This window comes from Sciurus vulgaris, assembly GCF_902686455.1.
Source record: "Sciurus vulgaris genome assembly, chromosome: 2".
Taxonomy (NCBI): Eukaryota; Metazoa; Chordata; class Mammalia; order Rodentia; family Sciuridae; genus Sciurus; species Sciurus vulgaris.
In genome coordinates, this window is record NC_136462.1 from 93,847,172 (window position 1) to 93,870,569 (window position 23,398).

The window sequence follows — 23,398 nt, forward strand, 5'->3', positions numbered from 1 at the left end:
TACACACCAATGACTCAAATTTAGTCTAGACCTTTCAAGCCTACACTTTCCAAGACTCTTATCAAATATCCCCTTAAATTACCAGGTCATTTCACCTGGACCTCTCTCTCATAGGCATCTCAAATTTGGCCTATTCAAAATAACATGCATCATTTCCCGCTCCGATCTATTTTTCTTTTTCCTGTATTGCCTATATCAGATATTAGTATCTTCAACTATCCTGTTAGTAATGTCAGCAAGCTAGGAGTCACCCTTTCTACTACCTTCTCCTCATTTCCCATAAGTGAATGCCTTACTAAGTCCCATGGAACCTATTTTAAAAATAAATCTTGTATTTGTCTACTTCACTCCATCTCTGTTTCTATGACTTATGCAAGTTCAAGTTGCTATACTTATCTGGTCTCTTTGCTTGCATTTTTCCTGTGCCACCAGCATTGCCCCACTACCACCAAGCACCTCTCTCCCCTGGATGTTTCTAGACCAAATTCCTGCTCTCTTATTCTTTTTTCCCATTTAAAATTTTTGTTTTAATTAGCTATACATGACAGTAGAATGCATTTTGACACATCTTACATAAATGGAGTATAACTTCTCATTCTTCTGGTTGTACATGATGTACAGTTACATCGGTTGTGTAATCATATATACACATAGGGTAATATTGTCCAATTCATTCTACTATCATTCCTACCCCTAAAACCCCTCCCCTTTGTCCAATCCAAAGTATCTCTATTCTTACTTAGTCCTCTCCTCCCCTTATTGTCGATTAGTGTCAGCGTATCAGAGAAAACATTTGGCCTTTGGTTCTTTGGGACTGGCTTATTTCCCTTCCTGCTCTCTTATTCTATTTTCCTAACTTTTTCTAAGGGTTTCTTTAGATTTGTTAATGAAAGATATGTTAATAATTCCTCAGGATGACCTCTGTTAATCTTATTCCATCGCATAGAGATTTTTACTAATTTAACTTTCATTGATAACTTTATTTTCAAGTTCTGCAAGAAACCTCCTGGGTTTCTGTTGTCACTTTTGTTGCTTCTTTCATTCTATTGTAAATAACTGGGTTTCAGTAATTACACAGTTGATGACCCTATGGAAAAAGCCAGAAATTAAGATTTTACAACTGGTCTTTCTCACAAATCTGATCCTTTTACCTCAGTCTTGCCCACATCAGATAATAGCATCTTTATCCATCCTGTTAGTCATCTCAGAAATCTGGGAGTCAACCTTGCTACTTTGGAATACCTAGGATCTGGTTTTTCTTGTTAGTACACTATGTAATCCAGACGTATAATAGCCCAGTATTTGTGGTGGCAAGTTAGTCTCCCTTCTTCTTGATATGTGGCCCCAGAGAATAGAATCATATGATTTAATTTTTGCATTCCAAATAAGATTTCACAGCAGAAATTTATGGACAACTTGTTAAAGCTGTATTTAGTAGAAAGTGTTTCAAAGTACTGTGATGTTTGGGAAAGTGAAGTAGGGGTCCAGAAAAGCTGTCCAAGCAGGCTACCAACAAAGGCAAAGACAGCATTCTTTTTTTTTTTTTTTTTTTTGTTAACGAAGTTGAATATTTTATTACTTTGTTGCAAGGTGTTGTTTCCACGTATAAAAATACCACCAGCAAATGCGGTATATTATAAAATTAAGACAGTATTGTTCTGCTGTCACCATACAACACACACTTTCCTCTGTGCCCAGTTTTTTCCAATGAAAGATCATTAAGTATATGATCCATCCCAAATGCAGGGATGGATATAAGCAAGTTACAATATTATATTAGGCTCATAACAAGATTACCCTTGAATTACATATTTTTATAAGTAGTTTTTACCAGACATAATTTCATGAATTCTGATATCAGAGCCTAAAGCCTACTCTAAAAATTGTAAAAAAAAAAAAAAAAAAAAAAATGATGTATATTGTGTTTATCTGCAGTCATTGGGAAATTAAGGGATATCTTCTAGTAGCGGTGTTGAAAGTAATTTTGTAAGTCTTCTGTCCACCACTAATTTAAGACAACTGCTGTGTTATTCCATACTAGTTTATTTAGGGTGCCGTTTTCACTCCTCAATAGATTTTACATATTTCTCATATGCTTCTTCACTCATTAGGTCATCTAGTTCTGAAGGGTCACTCAGTGTCATCTTTACCAGCCAACCGTCTTCATAACAAGATTTGTTCACAAGCCCTGGGTTTTCTGCAAGTGCCTCATTAATTTCAGTTACTTCTCCTGATAAAGGAGAATAGAGTTCACTGGCAGCTTTCACACTTTCCAAAGCACCAAACTCATCTTGTTTTTTCAATTTTGTCCTAACTTCTGGCAGACTACAGTAAACAACATCTCCCAGAGCTTCCTGTGCAAAATTGCTGATTCCCACTGTTCCAATACCATTTTCTGTAGTTATCCATTCATGTTTCTCTGTGAATTTACGCACGGAGAGCAGAGCGGGTCCGGTGCGCAGCGCCCGAACGGCGCCCGCCCTCACCCGCCAGGGCCACGGCCGCGGCGGGCAGGGCACAGCGAGCACCGGGGTTGCACGTAGGCTGCAGGCCGCGGCTAACACGCTCCCGCGCCATTCGCAGCGCCATGTTCTCAAGGTACTCAGGGTCTCTCAAAGACAGCATTTTAAGGCTTATTTAGTAAAATGCCTAGAAAGGTCTATTCCTCAGCACTATCAATACAGTCCTCTGATAAGAAAATGTCATAAGTTGTTTAAATACTATGACAACTTGCTTTTTTATTTTAAAAATATCAGATTCTTAAATTCACTTAGAATGAAATATTCCTTTTTTTTTTTTTTTGTACCAGGGATTGAACCCAGAGGCACTTTACCCCTTACCACTGAGCAACATCCCCAGCCCCTTTTATTTTTTATTTTGGGACAGGGTCTTACTAAGTTACTTAGAGCCTTGATAAATTGCTGACGCTGACCTTGAACTTGCAATCCTCCTGCCTCAGCCTCCCACATTACTGGGATTATAGGTGTGCACCACTGCTCCTGACCTTTATTATTATTTTTTTAAAGAAAGGGTGGCATTCTTATGACTTCTTTAAATGCCCTTAGATATTCCCAGAGGTTTCTTTCTTTCTTTTTCTTTGCTTTTCTCATTTGAGTCTTAGCACCCACTTAAGTTATGCTTCTAACCTTGTATGATATGTAAGTTTGCCTAGAATTAAGATCACCACTGAACTACCACAAAAGTAATAGTGCCGTTTATTGGTGATGAGTTCTGCTTCCTCAGATGTTGAAGTATAAAGTCAGAGAAGCAACTGGGTACATTTTTGTCTTTTTCTTGCAATTGGTATATATAACTTTTAGAGCTCTTACACTTGTAAGGCTTGAAGGGTTCAGACTTTGAAACAGTATCTTGGCTTCAATGTTTTTGTTTTAAACTAACACTATGTAAAGTTTGTGGGTTGAATAAATTTCTAAATTTAAAAGTGAAAAAAAGTCAGTTTCTTAATCCTTATCAATTCACCCTTGTACCTTTCTTATAAAGAGCTCTAGTCATATAATATTTGTCTCTTGGCCCTCCAAATCTCTTACTCCAGTAGGGCACAAAACTTTAAGACAGTTTCAAAGTGTTACTGCTCAGGAGAAAACAAACACTACTCTAAGTATGGCATTGTGTTCTTATTCTAGAGAACATTGCTTTGATTCTGGTTGTTTTGTTTTATAATTTAATTCAAGAAATGTCTACTTCAAGTGGCCCTGAGTTCTTAAGTCATTCCTGGGGCCTTCTCCTTTAGTTTCACCCATCAGAAGACATGCTTGGGAGATTGCAAGGGAACCCTACAAGGCAAGTAGGGGAAGCTGGGTTTTGAATTCAGTGAAGGAATGAAGGCATGCACCTCATCTCTCCAAGCAAGACCTGTTTAGTTGCTAAGTGCAAGAGTTGCTGGCGGCCCCAGTCAAGCACAGTTAAGGAGGTGTCTCAAATCAAGGAACCTGACTGACTCTGTAAGTAGTTCCCTGCAAACCAAACAAAATAAAACTGCCATGTTAAACCTTGTAACACTCTCTATCCTGCATCCTCTCCCCTGAGCCCCACATTTCCCTTTTCTTCATTATTGGAGCTCTAGAACTTGATCTATTATCATCATCATCATCAAATACTTTTTAAATACTTTTCTGCACAGTACAGAACAATTTCCTAGGTCCTGGTTAAGAAATGAAGTCTTGCCCTCAGTGAACTTTCAGTGCATCTGGGGAAGGGTTGATAACCAGTAAAAGTACAAGCTGCATCCCACAGGCTGGGCATGCAGTCAGTGCCACAGGGAGACCGCTTCAAAGGTTGCAGGTCTGGGGAAAGTCCTTTGGAGGAGATAAGAAACTTAGCAGCATGGCTGAAAGGGGGAATGGCTGTAGGGAATGAAATCCTGTCACTGCCCTCAAAGGAGGGAGGAGTCTTTTACAGACGCCTGCCAGGAAGGCAGCTCCCTTCCCGAGAGTAAGCTCTTTTTCCCTGAGAGGGGAGAGCTTGAAGGAGCTTCAGTTTGTGCCTAAACTCTTCTTCAAATAGAAGCAGCAGAGCCGTTAAAAAGAAACGTTCTCACAATTTCTACTTCACACCTTCTTTATACCGATGTATCAGGTCCCTGGAACCTGATAAATCAGTCCATGGAATGATGCAAGAATTCGTTCGCTAATGCCTACTGGTGATAGACTCTGTGCTGGGCACCGAGGACAAGGCGCCAAACATGGATACTGCCATCAGTGTAGCGCCTGTTTCTCTAGACTTACTGTATCAGAATCTCGGTACTGGTTCAGAGAATCTGCATTCTCAACAGCTCCCTAAATTCCTGGTGCCCATTTTTTCGCAGCTCGAGTTTGAGCACAACAGTTTGCTGGCATTGTCTCCGCAGGTCGCTTTCGGGGCAGTAAAGTCTGCGCCAAGCAGAGGAACAGCGCAGACCGGAGGCGTGGGGCCTCGCGGATCTCCAGCTGGTGGTTCAGAGAGAGCCCGCAGCTCCGCCCCTGCACGCCAGCCCCGCCCCGGCTGTCAAGGACGAGAAGGCCCCGCCCCCGGCCGGCGCGCGCCGCCGAGCCCAGGCCCCGCCTCCCACTCCTAACCCCGGACCCTCGGCCGGGCAAAGACCAGAGCCATCCACACGACCCGCACCGCCACAAGGCTCCGCAGACTCCAGTATCCAACCGGGAGCTAGAGACCGACATGGCGACGGAGGCCAAGCCCGAGAACCTCTCCCTGGTCGTGCACGGACCTGGGGACATTCGCTTGGTAAAAGAGGAAGGAGGGTGGGGCGCCTACCCGACCCTGCCTCATTCCCCTCAGAGCCCAGCAACGGTCCCACCTACCCAGTTCCAACCCAGCAAGGGTCCCGCACCTTGCGCGTCTGTCGTACTGCTTACCACAGGAGTGGGGGTGGGGGTGGGGGTGAGGGTGGGGGTGGGGTGCAGGTAGCGATTAGTGGTTAACGGTTATCGATTATCATTAAGGGAGGAATCTTGTCGTGTGCCTCTCTGAACTCAGGCCCATAACTGGCACGTGACCTATATCCAGGACTGTTGCAAACGAATTGAAGCCTTTTTCCTCTTGCCAGCTGCAGATTCATAGTCCAGCCTCTTGTCATTGCACTTTTCAGAAGAGATACAAGAAAGCTGCCTGGATTAGGACTTGCCCTGAACTCCTCTGGGCAGAGTACAGGGCAGAAAGAGAGGATAAACAACACTTCAAAGGAGTGAAACTTCTATTTACTCTCCTTTGCATGGGACTGATAAAAAGCTCCCATGCAAGATTATTATGATCTTGAGAGTAATCAGCACTTACTAGTGTTCAGAAAGTGATAGCTTTGGCTGGCATGTAGATAATCACCCTTAGTTTGCTTTCCAGTCATTTGCCCCTCTGATCTGGTTCCCTTGAACCTTTAGGGACTTTCTGTATATGTCTCTGCCTTACACCCTGACTTCTGTCCCCTGCCTAAGGGTACCAAAGTTCAGGGAGCTGCTGAATCAGCCCTATGGTCATACCATAGTTCCCTTGACAAAGTCCATCTCAAATGAGACTAGGATGGCAATGGTATGTAGGACAGGTACCAGCCATCTTTACTGCTCCTAAGCACCTCCTTCCCCCTCAAAGAACATGCACCAGGATCTAAATGGAGAGACTCAGAAGATTATCCATATTAACAGTTATTGACAGTTTAAGAATCTGTGATGGTCTCTCTCTCTCTATAGAATGCAAACAGACTGAGTTTGGCAACAATATTATTCAGGACTCCCTTTCATCCCCTGTGTATCTCCCTTCTATCTGTCTAAGAACCCTTACCTGAAGCCAACTTTCCATTCTCTCAGTTGAAGAAAGTGCCATCCCCAAGATGATAGGCTTGATCAGTTAATAGAGCCAAGACAAGAACTCAGAAGGTCAAAATCCCATTCTAGTGCTGTTTCCTCTCATTTTGGAGCCTCCATCCAAGGTCCTGAATCAAAGTGACACTGTTACTGTTTATTGCACTAAATGCCTGATGGTATTATGAGGAAAGGAAAGTGGTACTACTTTATTTAGCTTACAGAGTGATATCAAACTCAGTCCTTCATTCCACAAACATTGACAAGATGAGAGGTTACCTTTCATGTGCTGGCACTGGACCAGGGGCCCAGAGGAAAAGGGAAGTTCCCAAGCTTCCTGAGGGAGACAGACCAATGAAGTAAACAATTGTAGCAATGTGAGGGGCTTTGATGGAGGCCACAGAGAGTAAAGATCTCACTGGGAGTGGCTTTTGGCCCTCTATCTGTTCAGAGCCTGCTTGAGGCTATGCTCCTAATAAGTAGAAGCCCTAGAATTACAACCCCAGGTTCTGCTTTGCCTTCACTCCTAAGCTCATGCTCTTCTACTGCTCAGACAGACTACCTCTCTTTACGGGGGAGCTCACCTTAAGTTTCCTCCATTGGTTTTGCATTAGGACTCACTCTGATTGGATCAGGGATTGGGTTGAGGTGACTGTCCTACAGGCTCTAAAAAACACGAGAATTTTATGTGCAGTTGTGGAGCTGGTACACAGAAAAAGTGTTCAGGGGCATGACCAGAAGAACTCCCAGCTTTAGTTTAAGACTTGGAGGTGGGTGAGTCATTTGCTAGACAGAAGAATAGATTAAAATGATGAGATTAGCTTGGAAAATTTGAGCTTAAGATGTTTCTGTGACAGGATATGGGTAACTTATGGGTAACTGTGACAGGATATGAGTGATTCCCTTGGTACAGGAATGCTTGTTGGGCTAGTGATGTAGACTTAGAAGTTATTTGTTTCTCTACTAAGCACTACTGCACCCATTCCCCAGGGGACATTTGGAAATGTAGGGGGACGGGTGTTTGGTTGTCACAGTGACTGAGGACAACAGCTGATAGACTTTATTGGATTCACAGCACTGTCCTACACAACAAAGAACTGTCTTGTTCTAAATAGTACTCTATTGGGAAATAGTGGATAACGGAACTTGCCTATGTTGAGCAGAACATGTAGAGGGAGAAGTAAAGAATCAGAAGAGAAATATGCAACGCTGAAGGGAAAGGTGCCTAAGAGCTGTCAGCAGAGACTGAACAGAGGCCCCTGCCTCCTCAGGGGTGTCTGCAACCCAGCACAGACCTTCTGAGCCCTTGTACTCCTCCCCAGGCATGGTTTCCCCCATTACCTCCATAAGGCTTCTTCCCCCCAGTACAGTATTTCTGCCTACCCACCCTCTTTCTTGAGGTAGGCTCAATGATTTGGAATTGAGTTGGTGGTGTCAGTAATGAACCAGAGATAGCAACAGAAAGGAACATCTTGGGGAAGCTTTAAGAGCAAGAGACCTGTTCTACCTATAGGAGAACTGAAATGAAATTCAGGTTTCCTGAGCCTAATGGAGTAAGTCATTAGTGGCGTTTGAAAAGCCATAGGCTAGGTTGGATATGAATTACAAAAGTGAAGACTGGGAAGGGGGAAGAATTGGAATGTCCCCCAACCCCAGCCCTCCACCCCCAGTACTGGGGATTAAACTCAGGGCCACTGCATGTGTACTAGGGCAGCTGAGTTACATCCCCAACCCCTTTTTAAAAAAATATATACTTTGAGAGAAATTCTGAGTTGCCCAAGCCAGTCTTGAATTTGGGATGATTCAGAAAGTATCCCAAAAGTCTTCTCAGTAACTGGGATAATAGGTATGCACCAACATGCCCAGCTGTTTTGCCCTTTTGATTTAAGACCACCAGACTACAGATTTAAAACTCTTGCACTCTGGGGGAATTGAGGCCCAGTGCCCATTTGGGTGATCAGGGATAATAATGATAAAAATGATCTATGCCTCAAGAACTCATGTGAAGGGAGTTGTTTGGGGAAATGTCCATTCCTAAAATCTGAAACAGGATTCTGCAGGATTCTGAAGCAGGAAGGAGGGCTCAGCTCTTGCCAGTGCTGCTTTCCTGCTTCATTTAAAACCAGGAACCTGCCACGTGTCTAGGCAGTGATTCTGTGGGAAGTGTAACCTGGGCCATTTCACTCTATCTAGCAGAAACAAAACCTTAACCCAGCATTCCTCTTGCCTGTGGAGAAGACATGATTCCCTTTTCTTTCTTGATGCAGTCAATAGCTGCAGGAAACAAAAATTAAATTCCCCTGTTAGGTGGTTATTTGTCACAGCAAGGAGGGAGCATTGTAAGTTGGGTGATAAATCAGAGATGGCAGTGGCACATAAACATACTGAGAGAATGGCCATAATCTTTCATAATGTGGAAAACAAAACAAAAATCTGAGATTTGAAAACTTCTGCTCCCCCTCCCCATTTTAAATAGAGAAAGTTTGGGGCTTCCAAAGAGTAAGAGGGAGACATGTGGAAACTGATGCATAAAGAAGCAAATAGCCAATCAGCAAACAGTATCAGTTTTCTGAGGTCTTTAAATAGAAACAGTAGTGAGGTCAAAGGCAAGTTGAGGGGCCAGAGTGGGGTTTAGTTCCAGCTCTACTGGGACTAAAGTTGTGTTTGGACAAATTATTTTCTGCTTCAATTTCCTCATCTTGAAAAGGGGATAATAGTAGTATTCATCTTTTGTTTGTGTGAGAATTCAGTGGCATCCTGCATGTAAAAGGCCTAGCACAGCATCTAGCACACTGTCAAGGGTATGTGCTAACTGTGGAGTTAGGCAGCAGGCTACGGATGAATAAAGACCCAGACATTCAAACACAGATAATTTTTAACCAAATTATTTTAATGTGGGACAGGCAATTACTTTGTATTCAACTGCTAATAGTTTATGATTCTTCAGTCAGTCTAGAGAGATTCAGAAATTGCTTTTTGCCGGCAATGGTGGCCAGTAATCCCAGCCACTTAGGAGGCTGAGGCAGGAAGATCAAGAGTTCAAAGCCAGCCTCAGCAAAAATGAGGTGAAACCCTCTCTCTAAATAAAATGCAAAATAGAACTGGGGATATGGCTCAGTGGTTGAGTGTTCCTGAGTTCAATCCCTGCCCCTGCCACCCCCACAAAAAGAAATTGTTTTTTATTGGGAAGCAAATTACTGATTCATGAAGATGGGATATAACAGTCAAATTAGTTATTCTGTGCAGAAGCTTTGGTGGTGTAGGTGGGGAATGGCTATTTTTGTTTGTTTGCTTTTGGTATTGGGGATTGAACCCAAAGATGCTTTTGAGTCAAGGTCAAACTGAGTTGCTGAGGCTGGCCTCAAATTTGTAATCCTTCCATTTCAGCCTCTCAAGTTGCTGGGATTACCGTGTGTGCCACCATGCCCATCAGTGGGTTGTACTTTTAATTCGCTATAATGTAAGGAAACTAACAAAGAAAATTAACATGTTGAGTGCCTACTACATTCCATGCATGTGCTGGGACTTTAATACAATTCTTCATAAATTTCTGTGATGAAAGACCAGAATCTATTTATATTTCCAGTTGACCATGGACTGATGCATGCATTGTCTGCACTTGGATGTAGTGCAATGTCAGACTGCTATAACCATTTTTAAATGTATCTCTCCATTTTTAAATGTATCTGTGCATAAATAAATGACAGTTCATCATAAGTAACAGTTCATGGACCACTTCTGAGTGTGTGTTATGTCCTTTCTTCCTGAAAATCAGCTTTTCCCCCATTTCAGGCATGAATATCTTGACAGGGAGAAAAATGGGAATAAAATAGCTTCCCCATTCCAGGGATCTGAGCACCCTGGAGAGGAAATAGTCTGACTTTTGTTTTATGATTATTTATGTGAGTAGACAGCAGAGTAAAGGAAAAATGGTGATTTTAGAATTATGAGCTGATATTGTTTAATTATAAAGGACAGAGAAAATAATGCATCAACATCAAGTTTAAACATTAGTCAGAGTTTTGGGAAGATATTTCTTGAGATTTTGCTCTTTGAGGAATTGTAATATACTCCATGTCAAAAGAATTGCTTTGATAATGATATTTTTAAAAAACAAGACAATTGTATATCTAATATAACACATTTAAAGTGTCCTGTCCTTGGCACTTATGCTTTACTGTTAAGATTTTTGGATGAGGAGAGGGGAATTGTATAATGAGGTGTCATGAACCCAGCAGCTCAAATGGTCCTAGGCATCATGCATCATGTGTCTTTTTTTTTTTTTTTTTCCCTTGCCGTGCTGAGGATCAAACACAGGCCCTTCATACATGCGAGGCAAGTGCTCTACCACTGAGCTATGTCCCTGATCGCCACATCACGTTCTCCTTTCCTGATTAGTTTTGCAGCTAATTGACAGAGCCAGCTGTCAATTATATGAACAGATTAAGGGGCACTGATAGTCATTAATAAGCAGCTGGATTAAAGGGCACTGATATTCTTAATGAGCAGCTGAGAGATCACCTGGAAAGAGAAGAAGCAGGCTGAACTAGTCTTATCAGTTAGAGGTAACTTCCAGCGAAAACATAATCCCAAACTCCTTCAGAAAAAAGGGAGTTAAATAGTACCAAATAGCTCAAAGAAATCTCTCCCCTCTCTTTATCTAAATTGTTCCAACAATAAGACAAAACCCAAACTAGATAAACCACTTCAAATTCAAAACAGAAAATTAAGTCCAGCAAATTGCCATCTCTGCCAGCTGCTCTGAAAAGGCAATGCCTCTTTGTCTGTGAAAGGCCAAGAGGCACAAAGCTAACATTTTCCCCTCAAAGCAGAAGGAACAATAGACAAAATCATCAATAGGATTTTAACATTCTGTAAAAGTAGCTCTATTCTGAGGGGAGAAACTAGAATTCTGGGTGTAGGGGAGGTTTCTAAAATTGTGTGACAGAAATTAAGAAGGAGAAATAGGTACACATATATAGTGTTGGCATCCAGTTTAGAAGTCTCTGAGCACGGATATTAAAGCTTTTCCCCAAATCAGATTTACACTAAGAGCATTAATTACTGGGGAAAAGATGTTCAAATTTTGCAAAGTGATATTCATCTCAACAACTTAAAAAACATGTAAATATTTGATTACAAAGACCTGAGCACCGTGAGTACTTAATAAATATTTTTAATAGACTAGAGCATCCAACAGAACTCAGAGACTTCATATCTTTGCTTAATATAAAGATTCTCCTGATAAATTAATGGTTATGTTCTTATATTTGTAGTTAGGAGGAAATTTTTATGTATTTATCTTTGCTGAGAAGTAAATAGTTCCTTAACTATCCTGTGTGGATTCAGTGCTAGGTGGCAGGAAATTTCAAGAAGTAGTCACCTTACCAGTCTGGTCATGACAGGGAAGGTTTCTTGCAGGAGATGATGACTGAGCACCAGTTCTAGGAATATAACTGCCTATTGGACAGATTCATTTGGATGTCCCTAGACTTCTCATTTCAACACATACAAACCTAAGTCTCCCTGAGTTCCCAAAAGAATTAGGATGCCTCACTTCCAGTTGCTTCACTTCCCATGTCTTGTGAGATCTTGAAGGAGAGGGAGAAAAGGCCCCCTGTGAGGGTGAACAAGTGCAGGGTGTTTGGCAGGACTGGAGGTGAGGTGGAGACATAGTGGCTGCCATGTGAGGGGTATAGGGCCACTGGGGACTGCAAGCAGATTTGCATTTTATAAAGATTGTGATCAGCAGAACAAACACTGTATGGAACTGGGAGAGCCTGGGCAGGGAACCAGCTCAGTGGACTTTGGAGAGTGTCCAACCTGCTATTTTGACCTCGAGTCTGCCAGGACCAGCGGCTAGAACAAAACCTCTTAGGACAAAATGACCAATTGGGAAATCTTTGGATTTTCCTCCCACCCTCAAAACACCCTTCAATTACTCACGGAAAAGGGAATATGGAGGGAGAAGGGAAGCAAAAACAGGTCTCCTGTTTCCTGTTAGCATGCAGAGCAGCCCCCACAAGGCTCACAGGAAGCCTGGCCTATGGAAGCAGGTGTCAGAGATGCTGCTGAGGACCTGGGACCAGGCTGCTGTCTTCCTCACACACTGTCCTGCCATTTGTCCCTCAGTGGGAGGTGGCTTTATCCTTTCTACAACTGTCAGAAGAAAGACTGAAAATACTGCGGGCATGTTAACTTCTTTTTCTTTCTTTTTCTTCTTTCTTTTTCTTCTTTCTTTTTCTTCTTTCTTTCTTTCTTTCTTTCTTTCTTTCTTTCTTTCTTTCTTTCTTCTTTTCTTCCTTTCTTCCTTTCTTCCTCTCTTTTTCTCTTCCTCTCTTTCTTGGATTGAACCCAGGGCTTAGTGCATGCTACCCAAGCGCTCTGCCACGTATTACTTTTGCAATAAGAGCAAACTTATGTACTAAGAGTTGGCTCTTCTTTTTATGGTCATCCTTGTTATACAGAAGAGTAAATTGAGGGCACAACAAGGTTACATAACTGCAAAAGGAACAAGCAGGTGGCAGGGAGCCTGCATTGCACGTGAACAGATGATTCCAGAGTCTGATTCTTCATGGTACTACTCAGGTTGACTGAAGTAGGGAAAAGGCATCTTCCCCTGATTTCTCCTGGTATTGAGGCAGTGGCTGCAACCCACACAAGACTTTGAGAGCAAAAATGCAGGTGTGCAGGAAGAAGTGGAAAAATTGGGACCAATGAGGATACATTTAGGATCATTTGCAAACATGAATTTAGGGAAGGCAAGATAACATTTAGGATGAGAGGAGCACCTGGTGTGATTCCATGTACCCAGAGAATTCTTTCTGGAGTTTTTCCATGAGTTGCTGGGTAATGTGGGGGATGAATGACCTTAAGGGGAAGAACAGAAGGGAGAATATGTATATGATTCAGACAGGATTTTTTTTGTTGTTTCTTTGTCCTGGAAATTGAACCTAGGGGCACTTATCACTGAGCTACATACCTAGTCTTTTTTTTAGGTTGCTTAAGGCCTCACTAAGATGCTGGGGCTGTTTTCAAACTTGCAATCTTCCTGTGTCAGTCTCCAGGTCACTCCAATTATACGCAAGTCCTACCATGTCTGGCTTCAGATAGGTATTTCTAAGTTGAATGGAAAAGTGCGGAATGGATGTAGCTCAGTGGTAAAGTGTTTGCCTCATATGTACAAAGTCATGGGTTTGATCCCCAGCTCCAAAAAAGAAAAGACAAAAAGAAAGAAAAAGAAGTGTCGCAACACTGACATAACTACAGTAGTTACTCGGTTCCTTTTCGCCTTCTCATTTCTGTCATTCACAGAAAGGTAAGAAATCCCATTTAGGAAACCTTGAATGTGTCTGATACTACAAAATGTTTTTTTCTTGCAGTGCTGGGGTTTATACCCAGGCCTTGTACATGCTGGGCAAGCACTCTACCACTGAGTCACGCCCTTAAGAATCCTTGGGAGACAAGAAATTGGGTAAATGAAAGCGTGTCACCTCTGAAATGTAAAACTGAAAAGGAGAGTAAGTAAATAGAAATTTAGCCAATTATCATGCCAAGGAACCACAATCAAAAAGCAAGGATTTTTAGAAACCATGTTTTGACAACAGTGGGCTCCACAGTGGTGCTTAGGACAATATTTACACGTTTATGGGCTGATCTTAACATGGACTTGTGCTCAGGTAGCATGTCTCTTGAGGATGGGAGGCAGGAACCAAGCCTGAATTGTAAAGGTGAATAGAGTTAGCAAGAAAGAAAACGGAAAAGAAAGGGTGGCAGTGCAGGGAAAGGTATTTGAAGTTCTCCATGTGTTTCTGCTACCAAGGAAAAACCCAGATTGGGACAGCACCATCTAGTGTCTGGAAAAGTTACTGCAGGTTTGTCAGTGTGGTAAGAGCAAAGGACTTTTTGAGAAAGTAGTGGTCATCTCCAGTGACCCAGGGCTTACTTGGTGTACCCAACTGCTTCTCTGAGTTTGAATCTCACATTTCCCCACCCCCAAATTGGGTATTCAGACTTAATACAGCTAGAGGCAAGGATATGAAGAACAGGCTATGGAATAATCAATTGTCTCACAGTTTTGCCTAATAATACCATTGCAGAAAGGGGGAATACTGTTCCATGTTTGAAATAAAAGGCTTTGTTTTTAGTTTAGAAATTTAACTTGTAGTTTAAAATTTCACCCAATATATCAGAAACATAACTTTACACAATAGTCCCTAATATATAATGTCAGATATGAAGTGGGTGTGGTGGCACAAGCCTGTGATCTCAGCAATTTTGGGGAGGCTGAAGTGAGAGGATCATAAGTTCAAGGTCAGCCTCAGAAACTTAGTGAGACCCTGTCTCAAAATAAAAAATAAAAAGGGCTGGAGATATAGTTCAGTGGTAGAGTGTCCCTGGGTTCAATCTCCAGTATCACAAGAAAAAAATTAAGATTTGAGATCATCGACTTCATTGGGGAAGGTTTAGGTGACAGCCCTCCTAAAATGACCATTTCTAGAGTCCTTTCTTGCCTGCCTGCCTTCTTTCCTTCCCTTCTTCTGTCTCTTCCTCTCTCTTTCCTCCTTCCCTTACCTCCTTTAAATTGAGATAAAAACAAAGGAAACAACCAAAACCTGCAGTACCCACTTCCCCCCTACATCAGACTATATTTTGTTTGTTTTTTGGTGGTGCTGGAGATTGAACCCAGGGATGCTCTACCACTGAACTACAGTGGATTCCTTTTAAAAATTTTTAAATTTTGAGACAGGATCTTGCTAAATTGCTCAGGTTGGCATGAATTTGTCAATCCTCCTACCTCAACCTCCTGAATAGCTGGGATTATAGGTATAATCCCACTTCTAGTTCAGATTACATTTTGAACCTGTGAGTTCCCAAGAGGCCTCTAAAACTCTACCTGGGATGTTTGGAAGAGAAAGGACCAGATATCAGTCTGTGTGCTGATATAAAGGGAAAGGGATGGCAGCACAGACACTCTCCCACCTGTCTTGAGATGACAGTCCTCATATGCACCTGCCAAAAAATGCCCTCATCCTTTCCTGGTAGGAGTTTGCTAGAAACGAATCTGTATCTTGTGTTTTTCCAGGATAGAAGATTCTGTTATGGAAGGCAGATCTAGAGACCCAGAAGCAGCCCAGATTTTGTTTCTGCCTGCGGGCGCATCTAGCAGACTTTTTTCTTAGTCTTGGGAAAGTTGCCCCAGTGGGTGGACGAGGTCAGCAATTAAAGTCAGCTCTTCCTGGGCCTGAAGTTCTGACTAGGATTGGGCCTTTGGCTTTAGGGCAGTTGGCAGTTTCCCTGGGAGGGAGCCCAGCATCAGAACATTATCCCATTCTGTGACATGACAGTGTGGTTCTCTGTAAGGTTGTGAGCATGTTGTGTATGACCTTGTTTGGATCATTTGCTCTGTTAGAAAAGTGGTGAAGAGCTGGATAGGCTTTTCTAGCATGCCATTCGATGAGCCCCTTCAGCATACCCCCACAGCCTGGCAGCAGTATGGTCTGAACTTACGTTAGTTCTAAAAGACATACTTAAATGAAATTCCACCTTAACTTTTTAAAAATGGAAAATGTTTGTAAGGCAAAGTTATTATTCATGCTAAATGACTTTTTTTTTTTTTTTTTTTTTTTTTTAGGAGAACTATCCTATTCCTGAACCAGGCCCGAATGGTAGGTCCTTGCAGAACTGAACTGGTATTTTTTTTATTCTATTGTTTACCTTGGAGACATGTGCCTTATTCTCCTGCCTCCCTTTTTCCTACCATTTATTACTTTTGCCTTCATTAAAAACAAACAAATAGGGCTGGGAATGTAGCTCAGTTGATAGAGTGCCTGCCTCGCAAGCACAAGGCCCTGGATTCAATCCTCAGTACCGCAAAACAAACAAACAAACAAACAAACAAAAGACTATGCTTTTGTTAGACTGAGAACCTAGTCTGTTCTCCACAACATGACTAGGTGGGTAGGTTTATCTTGACTGCTACATTAAATAAAAGAAAATTGCTGGGCATGGTGGCACACACCTGTAGTCCCTGCAACTTGGGAGGCTGAGACAGAAGAATCACAAGTTCCAGGCCAGCCTCATCAACCTAGGGAGGCCTCCAGGCCAGCCTCATCAACCTAAGGGGGCCCTGAGCAATTTAGCAAGACCTTGTCTCAAAATAAAAAATAAAAAGATCTAGGGATGTAACTTGGTGGTAAAGTGCCCCTGGGTTCAATCCCCAGTATCAAAAACTAAATAAAGGGCTGGGGAGATAGCTCAGTTGGTAGAGTGCTTGCCTTACAAGCACAAGGCCCTGGGTTTAATCCCAGCACTGGAAAAAACAAACAAAACTAAACTAAATAAAGAAAGAAAAGAAAAAAATTTACTGTCAGACTACTGGCTTGTCTCAGAGTTTTTGATGCAAAGTGCATAAGACCAAGGCAGAATTGTTCCTCTTTTGAGGAATGACCACGTACCCTATCTACCACATTGAGATTGCCAAATCATGTCCTAACCCTAACCCAAACATTGAAAAGGAGTCCCCAGAACTTAATCTTTTAATTAGCAAAGGGAGCATCTCGCTAGCACTCCCATGAAGGCCAGTAGAACAGCCCAGGCCTTTCTCTCCAGTGGGTAGGAAGTGTTGCAGGGAGCCCTGCCCCCTGCCTAAATCAACCAAGTACAGAAAGTGAGCACACTGGGACAGGGCTCCTGCACCTTTGCTCCACTCCTTGCAGGCTTCTCATTGGGCGAGCCTGCAGGGTGAGCTGACATGTTTCCTGGTGTGGCATCTACCTGGGTGGTCATGCCACCCTGTTGCTTAGGGATTTTCCCTAATAGTTAATAGTTAATAGTTTCCCTAATAGTTAATAGTTTTCTAATCTCTCCCATCCCCAGAATCCCACTTCTTCATAATCCTCAGGACCCTGAAGTGAGGCTGGGAGGAGTGGGCTAGAGTATCTATAGATGGCCCCTTTCTGTGATGTGTTGGATTGTCCCCCCGCCCTCACCACACCTCATCCCAGAACCACAGCCTCTGTGGTTTGAAGATTGAAGGCAGATTTCCTCATGGCTCTGGAGGTTTACCATTCAAAGGTTGGTTGAGCTTATTGACTTTTAGTGATAAGATATAGACAACAGTTCTTTCTGTCAGTGTTTAGCAAGTGATATATATTTAGGGTTTAAAGAGTCATACCAAGATATCATGTTCAGAGAAGTGAAGGAGTCACCTCACTGTGTCCTGATATGTTGGTATTGGTTCCAGAGGTGGCCAAACAAGGGCCGCGTTACATTCAGAAGGATCCCAGTATAGCTTCTCTCTGAATCTCCTCATTTTCTTATCTCTTGTTATGCTTAACTTGGAAGGGGGAAAGGGGGAAAGAATATTTCAGCGAGGCCCCTAGCAAATCAGATCTTGCTTGAAGTCTTAGTGACTTCAAGTGAGAAAACTCCAAGATTGTTATTTTAATTCAAATACTTCCCTTTTTTTTTTTTTTTTGGTATTGGGGATTGAATCAAGAGACTCTTAACCACTGAGACACATTCCTAGTCCTTCCTTCCTTCCTTCCTTCCTTCCTTCCTTCCTTCCTTCCTTCCTTCCTTCCTTCCTTCCTTCCTTCCTTCCTTCCTTCCTTCCTTCCTTCTTTCTTTGTTTTGTACCAGGATTGAACCCAGGGGTACTTAACCACTGAGCCATATCCTCAGCCCCTTTTTTATGTTTTATTTTGAGACAGGGTCTTGCTAAATTGCTCAGGGCCTCTCTAAGTTGCTGAGGCTGGCTTTGAACTTGTGATCCTTCCAAGCTGCTGGGATCACAGGCATGCACCACCATACCCAGCTCATTTTTAAAATTTTGAGATTAGGGTTTTGCTAAGTTGCTCAGGGCCTCTCTAAATTGCTGAGGGTGGCTTTGAATTTATGATCCTTCTGCCTCAGCTGGGATTACAGGTGTGCACCACCACATCTGGTTTCCCTACCTTTGATCTCAGAATTTACCCTGCTGTTTCTTTCTCTGTTCATCAAAACTACAGACAAAGAATGTTTTTGAACCACATCTGCTGGATTTTGCCAGTGGTTTATGGCAAAGGCAATGTGCAAAATGTCTGAAAGTATGGTAGAAGTTTTGGGTCTCTGTCTTTCTAAGGTGGAATTTTCTCTCAGGGAGATTTTTGTAATGTAGTCAGCTCATTCAGACTAAGTCTGTAATCCTTCAGTGCTTATTTCAGCAGAGAGGCTCAGTAGTATCATTATTTTAAACTTGGAAAACTGATAACAACAATATCACCAAATCCCACTTTATTCAACCCTTGGAGAGGAAATGCCACTTGAAATCTTTGGATAATTTAAGTAAAGTTGCACCTTTTTAGAAAGCAAGGAGGACGAAGAACTCAGCCGAGTAGCTCACCATGGATTGCCAAGCTGAAATTCTGTCAGGCTTGTTCTTTTGGACAAATAAGAATCAGGTACAGTGTAGTAATTGTCTAGAAACAGTTACCTCCTGAAAAACAGTTTGTTCTTTTAAGCAGTTGATACATTTCTTCCTCCTAATAATATCTTATTTACACTGTGATTGGTTGGAATTCTCCTGACAAACAGAACAAATGAGATATGTATTTATGTATAGAGCTGGGGGAGAGGGAGTAGAAGAGGGAAATTTATTTTAAAAGAACTGGCTCATGTGATTGTGGAGGTGTGGGGACTGGCAAGTTTGAAGTTGGCAGGGTAGGGCAGCAGACTACAAATTCACGCAGATTTCTTCTTCCTCTTCCCCTTTTTCCTCCTCTTCCTTCTTCTTCTCTTCCTCCCCCTTATCCTTCTCCTCCCACTTATCCTCCTCCTCCCCCTTATCCTCCTCTTCTTCTTCCTCCTACCCTCCTCTCTCCTCCTCCCTCCTCCTTCCTTCTGTCTTCTTCCTTTGCAGTACTGGAGGCTGCTCTCAAGGCCTTGCACATGTAAGGGAAGTGCTCTACCATGAGCTATAGTCCTATCTCTTCTATTTTTGAGACAGAGTCCTACTAAGTTGTCCAGGCTGCCCAGCTCGGGCAGGTTCCTGTGTTCAGGAGAATTCTTTCTCCTTTAAGAAATAAAGGCTCAGTGGTAGAGTGCTCACCTAGCATGTGTGAGGCCCTGGGTTCAATCCTCAGCATCACATAAAAATAAAATAAAGGTTTTGTGTCCACCTACAACTAAAACAAAATATTAAGAAAAAAAAGAGAAATGAATAGTATATAAAGGAAACATAAAATAAATAAATAAATAAATAAATAAATAAAAACCCCAGTCTTTATTCTTTTTTTTCTTAATTGTAGATGGACACAATGCCTTTATTTTATTTATTTTTATGTGGTGCTGAGGATCAAACCCAGTGCCTCACATGTGCTAGGCAGGTGCTCCACCACTGAACCCCAGCCCTGAATCTTTATGCCTGAGTGAATGAGGCCCACCCACATTGTGGGGGACAATCTGGTCTTCTCAAAGTCTACTGATGTTAAGTAAACCTAAAAAATACTTCACAGCAACATCTGGATTCGAGTTTGACCAAACAACTGGGCACCATACCCTAGCCAAGTTGATACATAAAATCACCCATTACCAACAGTATATTTGCTCAGTGGAAACTTTTCTGCCTTGCTGGACTTAATCAGTCTTGTTGTTCAACTTGTTTTCCTCTGTGATCTAAATTTTGTACCTGAACCCAGCCTGTCTTTTATCCAGAGAGAAGTCACTAGGGCTCTTCAAAATGATAGAGGGGTTATTTTTTTCCCTCACTTTTTCTCTTTCACCTTTCTCTTGTCAGAGGCATTGTTGAAGATGCATTCTGTGGGAATCTGCGGCTCAGATGTCCACTACTGGCAGCATGGTCGAATTGGGGATTTTATTGTGAAAAAGCCAATGGTGCTGGGGCATGAAGCTTCAGGAACGGTCGTAAAAGTGGGATCATTGGTAAAGCATCTAAAACCAGGTCAGCAAAGTCATTAAGCTAACTAGTACATGTATTCATCCCACAGAATATTTGTGTGTGCTTTCTCTGGACAGGTTCTTTGTTAAGCACTGGGCACAGCAGTGAACAAGACAGTGTTGGTCTCTACACATATGAACCTTATCTTCCACAGCAGGAGACATACTTGGACAGACAAACAGGTCCTTTGTGGCAGTTTGTTCAGGGCAGTGGAAGAGAATGCAGGGTGTGATCAGCTTATTTTACCTAGACTTCTGGCTCCTTTGAAAAAGAGTCAATTTACCCAATACCTGAAGCTAAGTGAGAAATAAGTCATGTAAAGGGGTAGAGAAAATTTTCCAGGCATAGAAGCCACAAACTACCTCCATATGCTGAGAACCAAGGCTTTATATGGAATCTTCACTTTTTATTGGTTGGTTGGGAAATCACCAATATTTTCCCTAGATTTGCTTAATTCATTCTGCCCGAGGGGAGGAATTCTTAGCTGTGGCAGACTATGTTGTTCCCTTACCAATGATTTAAACCCAAACTCTCTTGGCATACCTAGCTGTTAGCTTTAACTTTCCTTTGCTAACGATGTCATTGCATGGCCTGGAGATGATTTCAGATCACTTGGAGGAAAGCAGCGGTTAGCAGTAGGTGCCATCTTGTATTAGTCATAAGTGCCTCTGAGCCTGGCCACATGGAGAGGGTTTGGTAACATCAAAAAAATTATGCATGTGTCTCATTTAGCATTCTTAAGTCAGGGCCTCCCTTTATCATTAGTGAAAACCGAGAAAGCTCCTGTGGTGTTACAGGGTTTTCTCAGTTGAAAGTTCATAGCTTCCAACAACCACTGATGACTGATTCTTATGGGACCAGGTTTCTAAATGTAAGTTACAGCATGGAATGTGGTTCATAATATAAGTTCTAAAAAGTGTTTAGTCCATGTCTGTTACAGGTCCAGTCTTGTGCCAGGTGCTTTGAGAGAGATAAGAAAAGAAAATATATGATCCCTGGATGCTTAGATCTAGTTAGGGAGACCAGACCTTGGAACTTATACCAATACCAACAAATAGAAAACAAGACTGGTGCTAGGAAGTCAAAGGCATTTGCCATGAGCAGAGGAGGCTGAAGAAGGTGCATGGAGAAGATAGGTCTTGTAGCTAGACATGTGATAGTAATAATAAGAAGGTGGTCAGTATTTGTTGGTTTGCTATTCATTAGTCTCCATGTTAAACATTAACATATAATTATTTATTTTATTCTTGAAACAAGTCTGCGAGGTAGGCATTATTATCCTCATTAGTATATTAAGAAATTGGAGCTTGGTTTTTATCTCAGGATCACACACTGGTTAGTGTCAGAACTGGAATGCCCATCCTGTTCTTTTTGACCCTTGACATGAGATGTTGTTCCTTGACATGAGATTAGCTAAGCTGTCTGTGTATATTCATTTAATGGAATGCCATTCAGCCACAAAATGGATCAAACTATTGACAGCACAACAACATAGATCATTCTGAAAAGTGAAAAAAGCCAGATGCAAAAAGTACATTCTGACATTTTTATGATATTCTAGATAGGCAATACTAATCTATGGTAAACAAAATCAAAACTTTGGTTGCTTTTGGGGGTAGTATGGAGATTGACTGGGAAGGAATCAAACTTCTAAAGTAGTGGCAATATTTTGTATCTTGATGGTGGGGTTTTCATTACATAGGTGAATGTATTTATCAAAATTCATCTCATGGTCCACTTGTGCATCTCATTATATCTCAATTTTAATTTACAAAAGATCTATATGCAAATATTGGGCTTGTAAATGATATTCAAGCTGAAGTTCTCAGAGTGAACTGTACTGACCTCTGCAGCTTACTTTGAAATGCATTCAGAAGGAAGATTGGCTGGAGAAGAGATGGATAGATGCTATGGAAGGGTGAATGGACAGATACATGACAAAGTGAACATAGCTAAATGCTTCTTGAAGAACCTAGGTGGAAGGTATCTGGGTATTCACTTGTGCAATTCTTTGAACTTTGTTGTATGTATGAAAATGTTCATAATCAAAAGATACGGAAGAAAAACAATTGAAGAGCAGTTCTTGGGCTGGGTTTCCAAGCAGGGTAATGAGACATATGAATATGATAGACCAGCTATTCACAAGCCTTGAATGTATTACCCTATTGTAACAGAGTCTGGGGCCTCCACAGGTCCTTGGCCTTCCCAGTTCTGCCAAGCAGGAATCAGTTGACTCCTACTTATTGTCTAAACACAACCAAACTAAACATAAAACAGGCTATAATTATAACTCTTGTCTTTGTAGAGGTCTTGTCCTGTGTTTTCAAAACAGGTGAAGAAAAAATGTCTGCATGCTCCATGCACTAGCTGCCCCTTTCACAGTGATTTGAGGTGGAAGCCAGACCTGGTTTGCCTTAGACATAGGACTGGTTCTGTGTTTCCCAAGCTGGGAAGTGGCTTATGGAGCTGCAGGTTGATTTATCAGAAGGCAGGCCAAACCAGTCTGTGGAAAAGTGGGCTGACCTTTTTCTCCCAGAATCTGAGCCTTTGCTGCATCCTGTGTTCCTTTTGAAAATACTAGCAGGCTGGGCCTGTCTAGGACACCCTGGGTCCCCAGGGAGGAGGATACCTTCTTAGGCTGATTCTTGCATCTGGCATCAGCCCAGGAGCTGATATGCCTTCACAGTATCTCTGCCCCTGTTCTTGTTTTCAAAGATTGGAAAACAAGAGGCCAAGGAGGGGTCAGGTGACATTTTGCCACCATTTTTTCCTCTCCAGGTGATCGTGTTGCTATTGAGCCTGGTGCTCCCCGAGAAAATGATGAGTTCTGCAAGATTGGCCGATACAATCTGTCACCATCCATCTTTTTCTGTGCCACACCCCCTGATGATGGGAACCTCTGCCGGTTCTACAAGCACAATGCTGACTTCTGCTACAAGTTAGTGCTCACCATCCTGCTGTGCCATTTGGAACCTCTTTCCCTCTGTTTTTTAGTGATCTTTCTTCTAGTTTCCTTTGCTGATTTCAGCTCATAATTCTAAACATGAGGCATTTCCCTTGCAGGCATGCCCTTCTTGGTGGCATTGAGGAAGGATAACTTCCCTGGAATGGAAATTGACTCACAGTAATTGGTTTATCATATTTTAGTTTA

At 42.1% G+C, this 23,398-nt stretch overlaps 2 protein-coding genes across 2 annotated transcripts in view; one reads left to right on the forward strand and one right to left on the reverse strand.

Annotated features, from left to right (window-relative positions):
* Positions 1–1,559: 1,559 nt before the first annotated feature.
* Positions 1,560–2,589, reverse strand: LOC306649653 (glycine cleavage system H protein, mitochondrial-like; the record flags this gene model as incomplete). The annotated part of the gene is given in 2 exon segments (XM_079120794.1): positions 1,560–2,567; positions 2,569–2,589. Coding segments are annotated over 2 exon segments (528 nt in total). The 3' UTR covers positions 1,560–2,060.
* Positions 2,590–5,069: 2,480 nt separating this feature from the next.
* The window catches only part of SORD (sorbitol dehydrogenase), a 30,694-nt gene continuing 12,365 nt past the window's right edge, over positions 5,070–23,398 (forward strand). The window contains exons 1-4 of the mRNA XM_079127798.1: positions 5,070–5,241; positions 15,943–15,976; positions 20,086–20,250; positions 23,026–23,185. Coding sequence (XP_078983924.1) covers positions 5,176–5,241; positions 15,943–15,976; positions 20,086–20,250; positions 23,026–23,185 — 425 coding nt within the window. The 5' untranslated portion in view covers positions 5,070–5,175. The remainder of the gene's footprint in view (positions 5,242–15,942; positions 15,977–20,085; positions 20,251–23,025; positions 23,186–23,398) is intronic.